This window comes from Galleria mellonella, unplaced genomic scaffold (assembly GCF_026898425.1).
Source record: "Galleria mellonella isolate WM207_F2 unplaced genomic scaffold, CSIRO_AGI_GalMel_v1 utg93, whole genome shotgun sequence".
Taxonomy (NCBI): Eukaryota; Metazoa; Arthropoda; class Insecta; order Lepidoptera; family Pyralidae; genus Galleria; species Galleria mellonella.
In genome coordinates this window covers 5,203,620-5,226,884 of record NW_026442176.1, presented here as the reverse complement: position 1 = coordinate 5,226,884, position 23,265 = coordinate 5,203,620, and the positions used below count along the sequence as shown (strand labels likewise).

The following is a 23,265-nucleotide window of genomic DNA, read 5'->3' as shown; positions in this document are numbered from 1 at the left end:
TGTCAAACTCCATTGCTAAGAATCCCTTTTCCCCCCATATGTGTGTATTATGTTTAGATCGCCTAATCAGCTTTTACATTCTCATTTATTTGTCACCGCACGAATATTTCACATCTAGTTTGAATCCGTTATTTTTTCTCGATAAATACGTAGTTGGTTGACAAATCGTGGAGTCACCAGAAGATTTGTTTTTATACCACTGAGTGTGGCAAACAAGCATACGACCCACCTGATGGTAAGCGGTTCCCGTAGCCTATGAACTAGGCTGCCTGCAATACCGGAGATATTACGCGCGCGTTGCCAACCCTAAAGAAACCTCTTTACCCCCCCTTTTGAAGAACCCCATGCTGTAGTCTCTTGGGAAAACCTTATTTAGGTATAAAAACTTGATTTAAAAATTCTTTTTACACAATATAAATTTAAATATTTCAAGCAACAGAACTGAGTTTTAAAATCTATACTAAATGACTTGAATTAGTTCATAAATACAATATGTATACAACAGCAAAGACTTTCGCCACAGGCCATTGCCTTACATAAATCAGAACTTATGCATATTGTAACAGCCGCTGTGACGCCCGGTCGATTCGCCCCAGCGTTCCCCTACACGGCGAGGCGTCCGATTTTGAACTCTCGTAAACTATATAGATTGATAACATCTTTTTAATTATAAAAAATAAATTTAGTATTGCACGATAGGTTTGCACTTGATCTCACCTTAATATGATAGTTTTTTTTTTTTTAATGAATGTTAATGGAATGGTAACGCCGCCTGAGCTAACGGTATACGCTGGAGGGGCACGAGTGAGGAATGATAGGTGAGAATGAAAAAACAGGTCACATAGCCCATCGTGACGAATACATCTGGAATTCAAGACTATGGTTTCCAGGGGGAACCACGTGGAGGTCGATCTGTTAGGGTATATAGCTAATGGGACTGGTAGTCCGCATTACTAACAATCCCCTTCCCCCTGATGATAAGATCTCAGATGTAGTACTACCCCATACCCCTGTACCCATAAAATATTTTTACACCATCGAATTGAAGAGATTTTATTTTCTTTTGTATTCTGGCAACACAGGCAGGAAAGTCATTCCATTCCTTATCTGTTCGCATAATCATGTTATTATAATAAGATCTTAAGTACTAAAAGTAGTAATATAAAAAAAAACAAGATGGCTACCCCATTTTGTTTCAGATAGGTTAATTAAAATTATTTCCAATGAACTAAACAAAGTTTAATACTAAATAGGTATCTATTATGAATATTTATTTATCTATTATCTATTATTTTGTCTATTAAAATATACAATTAACTATTTGATTTGTTGAGCCTTTGGATTTTTAATTGCTTGTCGAATTATAGAAAAATGTCACGTTGACCACAATACCAACAAAAAAAAAATCGCTCGACGTATTGTGGAAAGATTTGAATATTTTTTGTTAGAAATTTATTTTATTAAATATACATTAATATTTAATAATGCAATTTAATAACGGACGAGTGGGCCTTGAGTTTTCGTCATTGAAAATTATTGCTCGATTAATTAGGTGAAGATAGTGCGTTCGGAAATTATGGAACATATTTTTCACAATATTTTTCTAACTGGCAACAAGCCACTTTTTCGCCTTATTAATTACGACATTATTATATTATTTAACTATTGGAAAATCTTACGCAATTACGTTACCTAAGCCGTAAATGCCACGATCCTAATGACACAACTACTGTATTAAAAATGGCTACAATTTCCATCTCGAACAATTTAGTTATATTCGGTAATATTATATGACGATCTTCGTACCGCAACGGTGAGCAGTTTGCTTTGCATCAATGACGTTCCGGGTTCGGTTCCCAATCGGGCCAGGTTTAGGAAACGAACTGTTTTCAATTGACTCCGGTCTGGGTGTTCTCGGGGTCTCCCATAAAATGTTATTTCGAATTTTCAGACACAACTTTGTGTTTTCGTTCATACCGACTTCGGCCCAGTAAATGGAGCTGAACGTTTCGTTTGTGCATAAATCTGACCATAAAAATATAAAGGAACGATATTTTAATATTTTTAAACGGTATTAAAATTACATAATAATGTAATTTTAACAAAAATTTGTTTTTCGTTCGGCCCCGAAATTTCGGAAAACATTTCATGGTAGGCCCTCTGGGTTGCACTCCCAGATGTTGGTTGCTTGGTTTCTCATAACTCCATCATGTCCCAATTCGAAAACCAAGCGATTGATGTAATTTTGTGTCACTTATTAAATAAAAATATGTTTTATCGATACTAATTTTTATTGGTAATTTGCATTGATAATAATCATTCGATCGATATTTCAACAAATATTAAATTTAGGATACATCGACAACGCGACAGGCCATTAACCAAATCGGCGCACCACGGTTTTCGAGTGGATTTCCTGAGATTAATTAGGTCCCTAAATCTTCTAGTGAGCGACAAACCCATCTCGGCGCGGTCGAAACTTCCAGTTAATTTAAAACTTGCCCGTTTGGCAGCCAGCGAGGAACGCAGCGCCCTCCGACAACCGACACAGGAGAGCGACAATTGTTCCACATTGTTCAACATATACTTGCGTACATTTATCAAAGTGATTTCCAAGTGCAGATTCTTTGTAAAATAAATTAATTATATTAATACAAATAATTAAAAGTAATTTATTAATTGACTCAACTAAATTAATACTTAAACTGCTTTGTTTATAATAATTTATAAAATATTATACATAATAAAAAAAAATGAATAATATATTATTTTTTTAGAGGAGACTATTTAGATATTTTTTCCTATTTGTTTTAAGGAAAATATGTATGGATATTGATGATTATAAAGGTAAAGGAAAATCTGTAGACATAAATACACAATTTAAAAAATTACATGACCAGAAAGAAATGTCCCTACACTGGAATGAAAGATGAATGGAAGAGAAAATATATTACGTTTGATAGCACCAGAGTCAATATTTACTCCACATTGTAAACACTTGTTTTTTAACAACATTTTTGGCTCATACTTTTTGATATTTATGTTATTACAACTGACAAACGGAAAATGATTAAAATTAACTCGTAGACTAAGTTCTTAGTACACTAGGGTCTTTTTTACCAGAAGGAGACTTTGTACAAAAGTCGTTTGCTTGGCTATCTCTGTCCCATTCGTGTTTCAACCGTGAAGCAGTTGTGTTTGCATGGCTGTGTTTCGGTTTGAATGGTGGGATATGGCGTGAATTTACAGGGTACAGAGGAATAATAGCAACACATGGGGGGGGGTATCATGGACGACATAACAGTATACTCTGTTATGTCCATGGTACTGCTCATGTCTATAAGCGACGGTTACCACTTTCCATCAGGTGGGCCGTCCGGTTGTTAGCCATTCTAAGTTGTATAAAAAAAAAAACTTAGTAAAATAATAGTAGATACTTCTTCACGCTATAATTTTTGAACTCGAGATTTTAAAAATATGGCGAAATAAGATCCAGGCAAGTCTTGTCACTGCGTTGATGACTTTTACACATATCGGACTCGTGACACCGTGTTATTGACACATGTAAAACATCCAACAGTAACCAACTTAATATACTGAAAGTACAGAATTAGAATTTACAATTCGCCGCGGCACTGAACGATTTTTGCATGTGTTATCGTGCGCAAAATTTTAATCCTATATGCCATTTACAGACGGTGCGTCGAGAGATCTCACGCGTACATTATTATTTTTTTTTATACTTATATATACAAACGAATTACTCAAATAATACGATACTTTTTGCTGATTTAACGAAACGACATTTGTCACGATTTAGCTAACACCGATGCTAACAGGATGGATAAAAAATATTGAGTGAAAAAAGACTCCGTAGCATTATGCATGTGTATATAATAACGTAAATAGAAGCTAGCTGACAAAGTCTACATTCGAAAAGCTGTTTTCTGTTATTGATCGATATTATCATTGTCACTCTCAACTCGGTTCTCTCTGCCTACCCAGCAAGGGAGGGCGGGAAAGGGGTTTTTAGCAATGGAGTTTGACAGCCCCATTGCTAGCAACATGCCCTATCAGGTCGACCTCCACGTGGTCCCCCTGGAAACCATCGTGAACAATTCTTGTTGAATTCGTCACGATGGGCTAACTGACCTACTTCATCCTCACCTATCATCTTTCACTGGTACCCCGTCGGTGTATACCGATAGCGCGGGTGGGGTTACCATTCCATTATCACCCATAAAAAAACCCAGCAAAGGATTTAATGAGAAGACAATTGGCTCCTCATGGGGTAAGCAAAAGAAACAAAGTAAACGCTCCGATAACTCGTCTATATGTATGATACTACGCCTGTTCCGGAGACTTGAACTGTGTCTTAGACAATGGATATACGACGTAATGATCTCGAGATTTATCATGAAAGGAAATTCAAAATTTTCCAACTCAATTTAGTGTTTTCGTTTATACCGAAAGCTGTCCAGTAAATGGAGCTAAACCTTTTTTTGTCATAAATCATAAAAGTCCAAAGAAACGATATCTTAATATTTTTAATATTTTATACTGTTTCGTCCATGATACCCCGCAACGTATGGGACGTTGCCATTCCTGAGGATTCAGGTGTTATTCCTCTGTACCTTATAAATTCACTACCATAAGGGTGAGACCCTTCAAACCGAAACACAGCTATGCAAACACGACTGTTTCACAGTAAAAACACGAATGGGACTGAGATGCCCAAGAAAACGACTTTTGTACAAAGTCTCTCTCTGTACAATTTTGTTCTGCACTCATGAAATAACAATTAAGAATTATCTTAAAATTGGGATCAGTTCGCAATAATTTGCATTGGCAAGTTGCACTAATATGCAGCTATCAGAACAGTATGGAACCATTACGTCGCTAGTATTGCAATTCGAGAGTACAAAACGTCTCAATTACAATATCGATCTATTGGAATTTATTTCAAGAGTAACTTCATTGATCTCCGTCAAAAATGGCTGCAATGTTTCTGCAAATTATGGTATTTTTTTTGATCGGTGAAAATGAAATAGTAACCCCGCCTGCGCTAACGGGATACGCTGGCGGGGCACCAGTGAGAAATGATTGGTGAGGATAAAAAAACAGGACAATTAGCCCATCGTGACTAATTCAACGATAAATTAGTCACGATAGTTTCCAGGGGGAACTACGTGGAGGTCGACCCGATAGAATATATTGATAGCAATAAGGACTAACCTCCTCAGTACTAACAATCCCTAAGCAAATTATGATTAGGTAATAGTGTTTTACATCCGTTGTTTCATCATATTAGCCTTTAACTGTCCTATACTAAACATAAGCCGCCCCCTTGGGGGTTTTTGCCAGTAGTTGCCACGCTTGGCAGGCGGACTGGCAACCCGCAGTCAGGCTTTAGGGATGTTTTAAGAGGGACGCTTCTGTCCATACCTCGCCCTCCCTTAATTGTCTCTGACGACACCCTCGGGAAAGGAAGGGATGGCCTATTTTCTATGATAGGACCACACGGCCAATGCACATATGTTGTTGATTGAATATTTATATATTTATTGATACTCGTATATATAATACTAGCGGCCCGTCCCGGCTTCGCACGGGTGGACATTAGTACAACATTTTAAAAAGTGCTTACTGTGACATAACGATAATAGTTGGGCATATACTGTCGCGAAGTTTTTTGTCGTTATTGATATTTTCTTCAATATTGTAGAACATACTTTTGTTCTATCACCAATAGTTTCCGCAGCGCACGCGACGAAAGATATTTTATAGCATTTTTTTTACACCTTGAATTACGTTACTAAAGTTTTGGTAAGGATCCCTAATCTTTTCTAGCAATAAATGTAACCTATGTTACTCAGGGTGAATGTATCTTTCTAATGGTGAAAGAATTTTTTAAATCGGCAAAGTAGTTTTTGAGTTTATTCATTACAAACATACATATACACAAAAATACAAATCTTTCCTCTTTATAATATTATTGTATATATATATATATATATGTTGAATTGAAAGCCTAATCGAGACATGGAAGCATCGACATTTGAGATTCACCGAGGGAGAAAACGTACGTTACAGTTAACTCATTATATGTTGAAACTATTTGCGTCACAGCCTTAATATATTGCTAATATGCTACACCAGTGATTACTAATAGAGTCTAATAAAATCTCGGATGCCTTTTACGCATTTTCTGTAACTAACTTTCTAATATTCAAAAGATACAAACACGCATCTCCACTTCAAATTAAATGTCACATTATATTGAGCAATTTGCAAGAATTAAAGATATAAATGGTCGAGTTTTCGTTTTATTGCGCTGACTGGTTCTTAACGTAAATACCAAAGAATGTACTGGGTACAGAGGAATAACACCTGGGTCCTCAGGAATGGCAACGCATAGGGGGTATCATGGGCGAAACAGTATACTCTGTTATGTCCATGGTACTGCTCGTGTCTATAGGCGACGGTTACCACTTTCCATCAGGTGGGCCGTCAGCTTGTTTGCCATTCTAAGTTGGATAAAAAAAAAATGTAGGTAATGTTTGTTGCTTGTAAACAGGTGCGTATAAATAGATTATCGTTAGATTCGTCTGAATTATAACAGTGTAAATATCTTTACCTAGGATCCTTAAATACGTCATGTGAGTCCCGGCGTAGAATTGTCCGTCCCTTCCTTTCCCGTAGGTGTCATAAGAGACGACTAAAGGTAGGCGAGGGATGGGCCGAAGCGTCCCTCTTAAACATCTTTAATAGCTCAACTGCGGTTGCCAACCCGCCTGCCAAGCGTGGCAACTACTGGCAAAACTCCCCTTATGGAGCTTATAGCCAGCAGTGGACAATAAACAGCTTATATAATAATAATAATAAAAGATCCTTAAATAAGATTCCGCTTTTTTTTATACCACTAAAGTGGCAAACACGCATACGGCCCACCTGATGGTGAGCGGTTACCTCAGCCTATAAACAATTGAAATACCAGGGGTACAAAGCGCGCATTGCCGATCCCGAAGAAACATCTTTACACATTTTTTAACCTGTTTACACCTTTAATTAAAAAATTTAAAGAACAATAAAAAATCTCAACAGGCCGCTTATTCCATAATCTGAGTGTTCGTGAGAGAAATTATATCCAGATCTATGTTAAATAAGATTACGTTTAACTGAACTAGTTTAACCAAAAAATACATACTGCCAACAAATCTTAAAAATTTAAATTATAATAAATAAAAAAAGAACTGCATAAATGGCTAGTAAATAAGTGTTACTACAGTGCCCAGGAATATATACAAAATATGTATAAAATAGTGACACATTATAAAATACTCACTTTTCTATATTAAAAAACAATTAACGTTTAAAAAATGACATAAGCATTTACATAATTACACATTAAAGAATTATTTTGTCATAAATTTTGTAATGACTGTTGCACGCCACTAATGACAAAATGTGTAAAACTATTTTAATATTACCATATCACCTTATTGCTAAGAACAAGGAATTACATAAAAACAATGATAAAATAAAAACTGTTAATCATATGAGTGCCTCCTTTCTTCTTATGCAAATATAATTAGTAAAAAGAGGACGAAAGATACGCTATCAGTTGCTATTTTTATCAATTCATAGCAAGCTTGTGTATAGAAAATGTATACGGCCGTATAACCCTACCAAATTCAGATACCATCTGCTTGCATACTTTCTACATAAACTGTGTCGAATATATAATCTAGTAATGTAAAATTTGTCATTCACAAATAATACAAATATCAAACATTTTTTTAACTCAGCGATTTCGGTTAAGCATTGATATTCGAGTCAGTCATTTAGCATCCTGCTATATATTAATATATAAATAATATATAATGTATATTACTCACGATTTGTTACTACCCACCTACGTAAACGGCTTAAAAAAATCGTCACCTTTAACGTACACATAGTATTTGGAATCCTAAAGAGGGTTGACGTCAGGCAGGCGGCCGGTCGTAAAACTATAAGCCAAATCATTTAGTAATATGGATAAAACCATATTACGACGACCCCAAATAATAATTGGGATAAGGGTAGGAAGACGACGACTTAATATTTGGAATCGAGGAAGATATACGCAACTTTTTATCCTAGTAAATTTTTTTTTTTACTTAGAATGGCAAGCAAGTTGACGGCCCACCTGATGGAAAGCATCAATATGATTGGATCCTGCATTTGTAACCATTCCTGAGAACTATAATATATTATTTGCCCCTACCCTATAATCGACATGCCCTAATCACGCAGGCCAATTCGTGGGTAAAAACTAGTATAAAAAGGATATTTTTACATTTACTCAAAATCCAGGACCGTTTACCCAATTTCTTACTGTGTATCCATCATACTAGTTTCAAACATCTAACTTCGCCCTTTGTTATACTCATATGTAGCATTCAGTGACACCAATTACGAACACAACTCATTTATTAGGCGAGCTTGCAAAACTTTTAATGGCCTTGATTCTGATATTTTTTGCACCCGGAATATGAGAAATACATTACATATTTGTATAAATATGTAATATATTTATTATAGTCTACGCATATTGTGCAACATCTCTCTTTATTTCACTATGAGTAGCAGTTTAAAATATTAATAAAAAATATAATATTTTATCTGTAGAAGAATTCTCTATGACAGTTTAAAAGATTCGATGATATTGTGCAACTTACTGGCACACAATAAAAAATATAAAATTTGAATTTCGAATTGAAAATTTCCGCCTTTTTGAAGCTCGTTAAAAAATCGGTTCCGAATTTAGATATCACGTAATAGGTAACTATTTTTTTACACACAAAAAATAGACTAAATTAAGAATTACACTCATCTTTTTACATCCTAAAATCTGGTCGAAAACATACAATACCGTGCATGTATTTTTAGAAGATACTATATTGTCTTAAGAACATAATTCTAATATTTCTTAAGTAAATCACTATTATATTAATTCCTTGACATTTAGTCATATTAAATGTCCATTTTTCCTTACGATTCGACGCCAGTTTTATTACCTGTGAACCGTTATCATATTTCTATGTCAATACACAAATATTTATAGCTGATTTTTTTTTTAATTATTATACATTTATCAAAAATCTACCTAATTTATTCTACATTTGTGATTAATTTCATTAACACTTTTATGACAATTAATATACATTTATTACGTATCAACAATATTATGTTAATTTTGTACTTATTTGATATATCATTAGGCAGATCACTGCGTGGTACTAATAACCATATATTAGATATAATGTTAGGTATAATTAATGTCTCATACATACAAGTACCGGTTACCAAACAAGATTCAATTGGGTGAGAGATGGCTACACGGATAAATCACGTTTGAGAAAAAAAAAACTACATTTAATTTAAAATGCGTTTCTAAATATATTTTTGGTAATAAGTAATAATTTGAAATGTCATGTTTATATTATGGAATTAGCATTGAAATTTAAAACAACTATATTAAAAAATACTAATTACATATTATCTGCTAGGTATGTTTTTTTTTAATAGTAAATAAGATAATGGTATGGTAACCCCGTCTGCGCTATCGGTATACGCTGGCGGGGCACCAGTAACTAATGATAAGCGAGAATGAAAAGGCAGGTCAGTCAGCCCATGATGATCAATACATCTGGAATTAACCACGATGGTTTCCAGGGGGGACCACGTGGAGGTCGACCTGACAGGTTAATATTGCTAGCAATGGGACTGATAGTCAGCATTACTAACAACCCCCCCCCCCAATGTATGTCTATAATTACGTAAGCTTAAAATGGAAAGAGGTCAAGGTAATACCGCACTAACTCTCATGCATAGAGAGGTGACAATCAATGCAAATATAGGCATATTAGGGGGGGGGGGGGGGGGGGGGCAAATGGGCCGTTAGATAGTTTTCATCCCGAAAAGGGGCGCTGTTGTCGACATCTTGCATTTTGTTTTTATAATACTAATAAGAGATCCGTTGGTATGCAGGCGGCGCCGCGGCCGGCGGCGAGCAGCAATACTCGCTGCGCTGGAACGACTTCCACTCGGCGATGGTGTCGTCGTTTCGGCGGCTGCGCGACGAGGAGGACTTCGTGGACGTCACCCTCGCCTGCGCCGGCGCCACCTTCACTGCGCACAAAGTAATCCCTACATCCGCATCCTCACAACTGAAGTACTACAAAACCCACAATGAGTGTGTTTATAACTGAACTGCTTTCTGGGGGTAAAAGACTCAAAGTGTAGCCAAAAATGAACTAAATGTTTAAACAATCTAGTAATCGTGTTTTTTTTATTATACGCTATATATATATATATATATATATATATATATATATATATATATATATATATATATATATATTATTATACTATTATACGCTGTAAAGAAACTGAAGATTGTCTTCAGTTTGAATGTCCAATCTGTATACGATATATCGAATGATGAAAATACATCGATACAAAATCAAAGACTATCCCTTTCTGTTACGTATTAATCTTTTTTTTTTTTATATGTATAGTTTTCTTTTTCAACCAACTTAAAAAAAAATGAGGTTCACATTTCGTTTATATATTTTTTATAGTTGTTACCTCATAACTCCATCAGTTGTAAACCGATTTATAGAATTCTTTTATATCTGAAATACTTATAAATTGATTCCATAGAAATGTTATCAAAATCAGTTATTTAGTTTAATTTTTAAATCAAAATAAATGGGTTTGCCACAATTGAAGTCTTTTTTTGCATCATAATCTTAATTTAAAAACAACATGCATATGAAAATCGATGTTAACTTTATCGACTTTCGTGATATTGATCTTTTATTAATCTTCTCATGGATCAATCTTACACCCCTGACTCGAACTGATTCATTAAAAATTGCTCCTTAAAATAATTTCCTTAAATAATGCCAGAGGAAGACTTTGTACAAAAGTCGTCTGCTTGGGCAATGCTGTCCTATTCGTGTTTCAACCGTGAAGCAGTTGTGTTTGCATGGATATATTTCGGTTTGAAGGGTGGGATATACCAGTGAATTTACAGGGTACAGAGCAATAACACCTGGGTCCTCAGGAATGGCAACGCATGGGGGGGTTATCATGGGCAAAACAGTACACTCTGTTATGTCCATGGTACTGCTCATGTCTATAGGCGACGGTTACCACTTTCCATCAGATGGGCCGTCAGCTTGTTTGCCATTCTAAGTTGCATAAAATAATAATAATAGTACTGGATATACTATTGCGAGCAAGTAACGTCAATTTTCTCCAATTTGATTAAAAATCCAAACAAGTATTAAATTTTCCAACGTTTAAATGCCAGTATGCATTCTCTATGCAATAATAATTAAGTCATTCTTATTCAGGTGGTGCTATCAGCATGTAGTCCGTACTTCCGAAGGTTATTGAAGGCGAATCCATGTCAACATCCCATCGTCATCTTAAGAGACGTTCACGACAAAGATATGGAGAGCTTACTCAGGTATTAAATTTTTATTTATTATTTAATTGTTTTGTGATACATAGGTAACAATGGATGGTAAAACAAGATAAGTCCTCTATGAACAACATTATATTTATAATAAGTTTACTATTGTAATCTTTCGGAGGAAACAATAAAGAGTATCTATCTATCTAACAATCTATCGATGTATAAAAATTCACAAACATATATATAAGAATAAAAAAAAAACAAAGGAATCCAATAATGTTACATTTCCAGTAAAAAATCATAATATTAAGACCACTTATTGCATTTATTTCCAAGGAAATCATCAATAGCATAGTATGTTCTGTTTACTACTAAAACTAATGATATAATATCATTAGTTAAAATGATAATCATTTGAACCAAATCTACCCAACCGCATTTACAAAAGGAGGTAGAACAAAAGTCGTACGCTTGGACACTTTTGTTCTAGCACCTGCGGTCACCAGCTGCGGTCGCACTTGTATTTCTATCGCTAAATACCTTCAAGACTGGGTTTAGATTTGAAAAGTGTAATATAGCAGTCCAATTACAGGGATCGGATGCATTATCCTTAGAAATGATGAATGTAACAGTGACTTCATGTCGGTAGGCGACGATTACCAATTCCCATCAGATGTGTCGTCAACTTGTTTGACATTCCGAGTTATATAATAAAAACTTTTCCATTAAACTCATCGTAAATATAATATTAATTTGTCTTAATGTTTTATGTCCAGTCGATCGTGATAAGACAAAAATATAATATTTTGCTAATCTAGCGAAAGATGCGCAGACGCAGTGCTCACACTAATATAAATAAGTAGCTACTAAGAATAATTTTCAATTTTTTAATTTCCTTCTTAATAAAATAAAAAAAAATACCACATAATTGTGTACTGAACTATGTTGTTTCATTTGTGATTTCAAGAAGTATATAATTGGTACATCGCATAGGGTTTCGTCAGTAAACAGTAGATCTTGGATCTAGTAAAGTCAGCTACCCCTGTTATCAATTTATTCTTACAGCTCTAGTCCTCAGTTATAATTGGCATTGCGTTTCCTCAGATTTATGTACCAGGGGGAAGTGCATATCGGTCAGGAGCAATTAAAGGAGTTCCTCAGGGCCGCGCAACTGCTTCAAGTCAGAGGTCTAACAGATGTCCCAGCGCCGGCTCCGGTCCCCACGCTTGACCAAAAAGCATCTCCAGTGTGTATAAAACATTACGATATTCAATTCTATTTATTTATTGTATCAGGGGTGTTCTTCTGTAGAAATCTGTCCGATTCTAGAATACGGGCATACGGGTATGCGACCCCGGCCTCCCGAGCCGCTGCAGCGTCCCAGTCTTTTCCGCAACTGCAGTGTCCCCCTCTTTCCTTTCCTACATAAGTCCCTTATTCCTCTTATTTACTAATTTCCTTTACGCATTTCCAAAGTTCCCTTCCTTTTTTCCTCAATCCTTTCTTCCAAACTGTAGGTGGCGGAAACCACCAACAAATACAATCCCAAAGAGGGTTGACGTCAGGCAGGCGGCCGGTCGTAAAATTATAAGCCAAATCTTTTTGCAATATGGATAAAACCATATTACGCCGACCCCAAATAATATTTGGGATAAGGGTAGGAAGATGATGAAATCTATTTATTTATTGCATTCTATAATATTATTTATTTATTTAAGGACAAACAACAAAGCATACATTTATATCTACTAAAAATACATGATAAAAAGGTTACGTTATAAAATGCTGCCTCAATTAAAGTTACATATTTTATTATAAATGAAAGGAAAAACTAGTTGATAAACAAAAATAGGTAAATAACCTGGATCTTAATATCCGGGCACTAGTTGTACTTCTAAGGGGAGGGGGGGAGCTATCATTAAAAATATATATATTATTATGAAATATCTTAATGATTAATATAGTATATTGAAGACCCAGAGGGAGACTGTGCAAAAGTCGATTGCTTGGGTACCTCTATCCCATTCGTGTTTCAACTGTGAAGCAGTTGTGTTTGCATGGCTGTGTTTCGGTTTGAAGGTTGGGATATGGCGTGAATTTACTGGATACAGAGGAATAACACTTGAGTCCTCAGGAATGGCAACGCATGGGGGGTATCATGAACGAAACAGTATACTCTGTTATGTCCATGGTACTGCTCATGTCAGTACTACTACTCATACTCAGGCGACGGTTGCCACTTTTCATCAGGTGGACCGTCAGCTTGTTTGCCATTTTAAGTTGTATAAAAAAAGACCTGTCGGGCACAGAAATTAAGAAGCGAAGAAGAATTTTTTTAATTTGACCTGACAGGGTATATTGCTAGTAATGGGACTAGTAGCCCACATTACTAACGATCCTCCCCCCCCCCCCCCCTCATGATGTACAGTCACTCTGAAATATAGCATATAATTTAAAAAGCTTGGTCTCCAACTCAAAATTGTATGATTAATACTGACGTCTAACGTAGGGTAGGTACATAAGAGCATTTTATTTAAATACCTTAATTTTGATAACAATGAACGATTCATTAAAATGTTCGTTCTAGTTAAAATTACACTAATGTGTGATTACATTATTATAAATTACATATTACAAAATCGTTGTATAAAAAATGACTTCAATTATGGAAAAACCAGTTAGTTTCATTTAAAACCTAAACTACTAATTTTGATGAAATGACTATGTAACCGATCCGTAGGTAAATCCTTTTAGATAAAAAAAGAATTTCCCAAATCGGTTTAACGAAGATATGAGGTCACAAACATAAAAAAAAATACAATTGTTTGAGTACTTCCTTCTTTTTGAAGTCGGTTGAAAATCATCGATGATTTTCATAAGGAGATTAGTAATTAAATGTACCTAATATTTTTTATATGTATTAGATTAAATGTTCATCATGACAAACAAATATACCAACAGTCAGCGTCATCGTGGACGGAAACGGGTAGCGGGGGCTCGCGAGAGGGACGGGAGCCCCAGCAGCGTGAGGGTAGAAGGTCACGGAGACCCGAAGAAGGAACAGCCAATACGCCACCTCCGAAGCGGGCACGATCATCCGATTTATACCAAGCACAACTAAAAACTAGGTAAACTTTTGTCATCAAAACATAATACCACGCGTGGGGTAATTCATTTAAAAAAGTATACCAGTGTGATTCTATAAAATTATCACCAAGTTTCTATTTGTATTTACAGGACAGAACAGCTTCTGGCAGTGCAGGGTGGTAGTCCAGAACGATTGGGTACAAACGGCCATGAGTTGCCATTCTTCAACCAGGTCCTAGACAATGCACAGAGCCAACATATATCGGCAACCTCCAACAATTTGGTAAAGTTTATATAATTTATCATATACTTAGTATCGAAAGATTATGTATTATTTACTTACCAGCAGAAGGAAACTGTACAAAAGTCGTTTGCTTGGGCGCCTCTGTCTCATTCGTGTTTCAACCGTGTAGCAGTTGTGTTTGCATGGCTGTGTTTCGGTTTGAAGGGGGGATATGGCGTGAATTTACAGGGTACAGAGGAATAACACCTGAGTCCATGGTTACTGCTCATGTCTATAGGCGACGGTTACCACTTTCCATCAGGTGGGCCGTCAGCTTGTTTGCCATTCTAAGTTGTATAAAAAAACTTAACTATTACCAACAGTCGGGTGATGGAGAAGAGTCGTCATCAGACGCCGGTGCTAGCGATACTGAAGGAGAAACGAGGGCCAAACAAGAACCTTTGGACTACGACGATCCAGCCACGATGGCCAACACTAACGGAGCACTACCGCATAATTTCCCCGGACTACTTAATTTACCAGGTATTCCTTAAATATCCGTAACAACAAAACGCAACGTGTAATCCCTAAAAAGTATAAGTAACGATGTTCTTTAAAATTGCAGGCTTCCCAGGACTACCAGGACCGTCAGGATTACCAGACAATTACGGTGAGTAAAACCTTGAAATGTACTAACATACCCTTATCATTATATGGCTCAATAATTTTCCAATCACATTTTGATATCACAATTACTGTTCGATACAATTCTCAAATTATCGTAATATTAATAACAATAAATACCAAAAAAGTTCCTATATCATTAATTGTTCATTATTGAGTCATGTACTGCATGTAAATAACACTAACAATTAAATAATGAGAACGACACCAAAGCGCTTAATTACTCTATTAAATACTGTTAGATAAAAATCCGTTTTGCCCCAAACTATAATACAAAACGAAATAGGATAAACCTTAGCCACAATGGAAGTTACGTCGTCGAGCGAATCTGATTATAATATAATAGAATAGAATGGCGCAAGGCGCGGTAAACCGAACGTTACGATAGGCGCCAGCACTGAACGAGACCTCGTCTGCCCCAGGAGCCACATGGCCGGGCGGCGGGGAGGGCAAGCCGGCCACAAAGCCCGAGGAGCGGTACCAGCCATACTCAGCCACCGGCAACTACGGAAACGGTGAGGCGTCCAAGCCTGCGTGCCCCGAGTGCGGCAAGCTCTACAGCAACAATAGCAACCTGAAGCAGCACATCCTCAACGTGCACTCGGCGCGCGAGCTGGCGCACTCGTGCCCCGTGTGCGGCAAAGCGTTCAAGACACGCCAGTACATGCAGATACACATGAACTCTATACACGGCGTGAAACAGAGGAGGCGCGACCCCGCCCCGTCCGCAGAGTACTGCGACCGATACACTCACAATAGCGCTTAAACGATGTTCTAAACGGATCACTGTCTCTAACCGCCGCCTCTGTGTTACAGGGGCGGCTCTCGCGGGCGGGGCGGCGATGGGATACCGGCCGCAGTGTCCCCTGTGCGGCCGCGTGTACTCCTCCACTTCCAACCTGCGCCAGCATATGCTCAATGTGCACTCGCAGACCGACCGCGACCAGTGGTTCCCTTGCCAGCACTGTGGCAAGAAGTGCAAAACCAAGCATTACCTCATCAACCATCAACTGCAAGCGCACGGCATCCGCCAGCGACAGAACTCTTAGAGACGGCGAGACGCCGAGCGACTACCGCCCCCCACTCACCCGCCGCTCGGCGCCTGGTGGTGATGACTCCCCACTGCCTGCCCGATCCCACTCCCCACCTGATCTCGTAGTCCTCGACATGCGGGCGAACCTTATTGATGCAAATGGTGTGTAGACCGTCTGCACACGCCGCACATTCTCCATTTATTGTACAATAATGTAGGAATAGATGTGCCAACGGAAGTACGTAAACGAGGACGTAACGGAACTGTTTATCGATATATATATATTGTATTTATAATATGATGTAATATTTTTAGAGAGTTTATAAAGTCATTGCTATTAGGGGGTATAAAGTTGCCGCCGGATTTGCCAAACGCTTTACCATTTGCTAGTTTGAGTAACATGCTGCTGTCGGCATTACAGATGCCGCGGCGTGGGGGGCATTGGCAAACCCGGCGGTAAGCGATTGCATCAAGGATGAGGGGGAGATGCGAGGGAACGAGTTGCTAAAATACCTGGAGGAGAGTGAGCACGCAAAAAGCGCCAAGTTGAGTGGCGAGCAGCTGCAGTGCCCTCTGTGCTTCACTCGGCTGGAGTCGCTGGCGCTGGCGCGGCGCCACCTGGAGGCACACTACCCTCGCGACAGCCCCGTCTGCCCGGTGGCCACGTGTGCAAGGTACTTCGCGCATCCCAATTCCGTGCGTAACCACATGAGAATTAAGCACCGCCGCCAATGGGAAAAGATGAAAACCCTCAAATGGAGTTGCGGTTGGGCGAATTAGTATGGGGGCATAGAATCAGTGGCGCGTATACGGTGGAGAAGCTGCAACTCGTTCATAATAATTTGGTTTCGAGAGTTATTTGTATAAAAAACAAAAAGGCTGTGAAACGGAACTAACTACAAGTGGGGCATATAGTTGACCGAGAAAGAACAGAAAATAATGATCTCCAGGATGCATTTTCATATTTCGCTGTCACGTACGTTAACGTTGTATAAAGCAGTAGGATAAATCGACTGAAAATTATTTTTGTAGTAGAATAGACTGATATTGTTTAAGTAAGGATATATTAAGTAAGCGCATTATGACATGTGATGATTGGTGCCATTGATAGAATACGAAGTGCAACTAAGAATGTCGATCATTCTCGAGACTTCCTGAATGTGTTTGTAACTTCCATTGTTAATTGTAATCCTATTTCGTTTAGTTGTAGCTATTACTAGATGTCCCGAGAGCCTGCCCCGCCATTGTGATCTTCCAAAACTCTTGCAACTGTGAGCTTTAATATGACAATGTGTTCAACGGGCAGGACATCGTTCCATCGTTCTCTCGCAGCCGATGCAATGGTTTTCAACACATTCATTTAATATATGTAACAGTGCCAATAGATTTTTTATATTTGCTTGCAGAAAGTTATTACATATCCTGCTTCGTAAGTTGTGTAAAGCCGTTTTTATAACGAAGCAATGCTCAACTTATCAGCCGGGTTTACATATTTAGGCATCTCCAGAATGCATGCGAACATCAAAGCAAAACCATTGTACCGGTATTATATTTTCGACCATAGATAAGACAATACGAAATAGTATAAAAAAAAATCTAATGCCTTTTAATGCAATAGTTAAGAATAAGTTCACTTCCAATCATAGAGTATTTATTTTGTAAAAAATAAAGTTGTGTGTGACGCCCGCGCCGTACGTAAAAGCACAATCAAAAACATATCTAGTCAGTGTAGGCAAACATACGAAAATATAATGAAAAGGATTTATTTAACATGTAAATATAAATAATTAATATTCCGTTCGCATATATTTTATTAATGGAATGGAAATTAACCTTATGTAGTAATTGTGACAGAATTGCAATATTACGCCTTAAATGGCCTGTTAATTATATCTAATGTAGGTGTTTATAATGTTATCAAATATTTTAATTAAAATTTGATATCTAATCGCGACTTTTTCACGTGCATTTTTTTTTCTTATTCGTCACCAAATATCAAAGATTTAGCTTCCTATTTATTGTTTAGTCTGAATATAAAGGCAAAATCGAACAGAGTAAGCCCAACAGAATCAATTAATAACTAAACACAAAAAAATCCTTTAAAAAATACAGCCTTGACCAAAAGTATATGCCATCCTAGAAAATTACAATTAACTTAAAAAATACAGTTTGGACGATGAAAAACCCATGTACTAAAAACACCTTTAATGCTAAAATTACATTAGTATTTCGTATTGAAACCTTTATTTTAATTACAGCATTTATTCTTTTAAGTAAAGAGGAAATTATATGTTTACATTCTTCTGGAGTTATAGCATTCCACTGCTGTAACATATAATTCTTTAAAGTTTCTTTGAAAGTAATCGAATGTTCTTTCATTTTGCGCTTTATCGACTATAAATGTTCGATACAGTTAAGATCCGATGACTGAGGGCTTAGAAACTCAACTTAGAAGCTCTATACTATTTTTCTCAAACCAACTCATAGTGGTTCTGGACTTATGACATGTCGCCATCTAGGTTCGTATCACCGAACATCGTATCCAATGAGGGTTCCAACGCTGTTTCCAGCACCTCGATGTATTTTTTCGAATCCATTCGGCCTTTACACAATTCCTGAGGCAGACATGCAGTCCCAGACTATAACACTGCCTCCGCCGTGTTTTGCTGACAATCCGGTATGCATTCTTTGCCAACTTTGCTTCTTGTGTAGGTGGCACCTGCAGTACCAAATATCTGAAATAAAATAAAATAATAAGATTTTTGAAAATATGTCTGTTATTGAACCATTAACTTCAATGCATTACAAACGTCTTTAATTAGTATTTAATCGGTTAAATGACATACCTCAAAATTGGATTCATCCGGCCAAACGATATTGGCCCAATCTTCCTCGGTGTAATGTTGATGTTTAAACACCACTGTAAGTTCATGTTCTTCTCAGACAAACAAGGCTACTTCAAGTAAAGTAGCCTCGGTGGTCTGAGAAGGTGACTCATCCTGGAGCCTTGTAGCAGTTCTAGCAAAAATCTTTTACCCCAGCATTTCGCTTAGTTCAGCCAGCCAATTCAAAAGATGATTTCATACTATTTTTCAAAGAAGTTCGCATTAACATTCTGACTTCTCCTGCAGGTGTAATTCTTTTTCTTCCACTACGTCTTAAGTTTTCCGTGTCTTGTGGTCATCTTGTACCGATTTGAGGCAACCTTACAGTACTGTGAGAACATTTCATATCCTGGCAATTTTTCTTTTATTTTTGTCTTCTTCAGACAACAAGTGGATTTTTTATCATTCCTCGTTACTTAATTCACGGCATTCACGTATTTTTCTAGTTTTTTTTATAACTTGTCTCACGTAAAACAACAACCCATTTGCAATAATTTATCAACAGTTCTCCACACTATAATGAATCGTAATAAACTAAACATTTCCCTAAAATTCAACTTACCTGAAAATGAGTCACCTCTATTGTGTTTAAAGTTTATAACATGGTGCGTTGTTCTGATTGGCTCATTTTAACCTTTAGACGTGTACTATGCGACAATAGGATGGCAAATACATTTGGCCAAGGCTATATATGTGCATTTTATTTACTCCCATAAACACTTGGTATTATTTTTACAATCTCATATATTATTCAAGGAGTAGAGTCCTTAACACTCTAATTATGTATACACGACGTAATGGGCGCTATTATAATTTACCGTAGCATGGTATGATATCGTACGATTTTATCGCTACGATATAATAGAAGAACAAAATATTTTCAATTGCATATAAAAACATTTTCGATTAAACTTCTTTTTTAAATTTTCCTGCATGCCGATATATCGACATACATTATTTTACTTTTCTATTATATCGTAACGATACAATCGTACTATATCATACCGTGTTACGATACATCATAGAAACAATCAATAAAGATGTATAGTAACGATAAACGATGCCTTCAAAATATATGCGATAGGAAACTTGTCATATAGATCTCCAAAATGAAATAAAAAAAATATTGGTAAATTTAGCGAGTAGTTGAAATTGTTCCTGACGCCTGTGAGGCAATGACGTATATCTTTATAATTATAAAATTAATTTGTAAGTGTACAACATGTAATTAGTCATGTCAATAACCAAATGTTCAATGTGAGTAAACGATTCTAGTTGCGAATGTATTAGTGATACGACATATACGTAATAATTTAATTTTTACCCGAAAAAAAGTGTCTGCTTATATTAATAAATACTTAATAAAACTACGAAGTAGAAAAGACGTGTTTTTAATTTAAAAGCAATTAAAAGCTTATTTGTCTGACGATTATCGATATTATTAGTTTTTTTTTTTTTAATTTCAATATTTATAAGCCAGCCAAGCAACATTTATAATAATTAAAACCTACAGACCTTAGATCATTGTCACTTTTGTTTGAATTATGAATATAACTCAATAGAAAGAGACAAAACACTTTAATAATTAAAATATCAATTAATTGTCAATAGTCGTCAAAATATGAAAATTACAATAAAAAAAAAAAACTTTAACAATGTAATAATTTAGCGTATAAAATAGACGATCGAATACTTAATTTGTAAAAAAAAAAACAAAAGATTAATAATTAAGAAAAAAACAAATTAATCTATTTTTTTTTTTAATTAACGTAAGCAAGGACCGTAAAGTAACAGATTAGAAAGATGCCGTATAAACGAATGGGGGCTAAAATTTAACTTTCTATTTTAATTTATAGATATTAAAAAAAAAAAACTTATTTCAGTTTTTCCTTTAAAAGGATTTACATTAAATAGTATATATTCTTTATATATATTATATTTAATTATATTTAATAGTATAGATTATAGCATCGATTCACAGAATAACTTAACTGTAATTATTTTACAATTACGAAGTACTAACCGCACAGTTCGAAAGGTAAGACCACAATCAGATTCATTTTATGAATCTAATTCAAATTTTAATGATTACATGGTTACATTCTCTTTTCTGCAGGCTGCCGAAGAAACCAGGATTTGTTGAGAGTTAGAGCAACGGACCCGCGACCCTGTCCGAAATGCGGGAAGATCTATCGGTCAGCTCACACTTTGAGGACTCATCTTGAAGATAAGCATACCGTCTGCCCAGGCTACCGGTAAGCAACAGCTCTCTTTACGATAAATCCTTTTACATGGGATGGACAACAAAAAGCTTCGAGCTACCAATAATAACCGTATCAGCCTTTAACTGAGTATTGCTAAACATGTCTCCCCCATAAAAGGAGTTTTTCCAGTAGTTGCCACGCTTAGCAGATGGGTTGGCAACCGCAGTCAAGGCTTGATGATGGTTTAAGAGGGACGTCACTACCCATCTTACGATACCCATGGGAAAGAATGGAGTCCCCAATTCAGTTGATGGACGCAGTGTGTTAATATCGGAGACTACCAGAGGGAGACTTTGTACAAAAGTCGATTGCTTGGGTACCTCTGTCCCATTCGTGTTTCAACCAATGTTACCAATTTTAACTTAATTGTAATTTATACTTAATATTTTTTTTATACTTAATAACAATTTTTACTTAATTGTAACCAATTGTTAAGTACGTGTTAACAGAGTATTGTTTGGAGCAATTTTTTTTTTATACAGCTTAGAATGGCAAACAAGCTGACGGCCCACCTGGTGGAAAGTGGTAACCGTCGCTTATAGACATGAGCAGTACCATGGACATAACAGACTATACTGTTTCGCCCATGATACCCCCCATTTGCCATTCCTGAGGACTGATGTTTTTCCTCTGTACCCAATAAATTCACGCCATAACCCACTGTTCAAACCGAAACACAGCCATGCAAACACAGCTGCTTCATGGTTGAAACACGAATGGAACAGAGGTACCTAAGCAATCGACTTTTGTACATAGTCTTCCTCTGGTAAATGACATAAAAGTAATACGATGGTAAAAAAATTACCAAACAATATAGAATGTCACTATGTTTAAAAAGAACTCTTTAGTTTCATCACTTTTATCAATCTACAAGCTTACAAGTTGCAGTACGTTGCTCCTTTTTCCATTTCAATAACAATACCTTGCAATACCTACTTAATACGTACCTCATATAGGGTGGCCGCCATTGGCATCACGACTCATTCTTGCTTGATTTATCTCAAGTCAATTTATTTGCACAAACATAGGTTGATTACATTACTTGATATTATATACAAAATTAAGATAGCTATGTTCCGCTGTTATTGGGCATACAATATCACATAACCTCTCGCCAAAACCATTAAATCTATCATCAAGAAATATATATCTAATTATTATATATTGTTAAAATTAGGCATTACAACAATTAATGTCACATCTTCCATCACAATTCACTTCCAGTTTCAACCATCCTGTCCAAATGGCTAAAGACCAAATCAATACAATATCTCTGTTCAGTAAGTTTAAAATTCTGCACCTACAAAAGTAAATGTGAAAGTAAACAACCTACAGGTGCGTGCTGTGCGGCACAGTGGCGAAGTCCCGCAACTCGCTGCATTCACATATGTCGCGGCAACACCGCGGCATCTCCACCAAGGACCTGCCCGTGCTGCAAATGCCGACGAGGTTCGACCCGGAACTTGCTAGCCAGTGAGTATCGTCTCTATTGATCCTTTCTTACAACCAGGGTGATCATCTGGCATAGTCTGCAGGATAATCACTACTATCTTTGAAGACTCACACCAGCTGAGGCTTTAATCGTATGCCATGAATCCTTGTCGCATGCAGCTTGC

General features: G+C 36.6%; 1 protein-coding gene across 3 annotated transcripts in view; it reads left to right on the top strand.

Moving 5' to 3' along the window:
• The window catches only part of LOC113514146 (protein abrupt), a 32,293-nt gene that overhangs the window by 7,342 nt on the left and 1,686 nt on the right, over positions 1–23,265 (top strand). For all 3 annotated transcript variants that reach the window (XM_052902606.1, XM_052902608.1, XM_052902607.1), the window contains exons 3-11: positions 10,036–10,187; positions 11,409–11,524; positions 12,578–12,719; positions 14,435–14,601; positions 14,711–14,843; positions 15,167–15,326; positions 15,409–15,453; positions 21,502–21,640; positions 22,985–23,122. In XM_052902606.1, the coding sequence (XP_052758566.1) occupies positions 10,036–10,187; positions 11,409–11,524; positions 12,578–12,719; positions 14,435–14,601; positions 14,711–14,843; positions 15,167–15,326; positions 15,409–15,453; positions 21,502–21,640; positions 22,985–23,122 (1,192 nt within the window). The remainder of the gene's footprint in view (positions 1–10,035; positions 10,188–11,408; positions 11,525–12,577; positions 12,720–14,434; positions 14,602–14,710; positions 14,844–15,166; positions 15,327–15,408; positions 15,454–21,501; positions 21,641–22,984; positions 23,123–23,265) is intronic.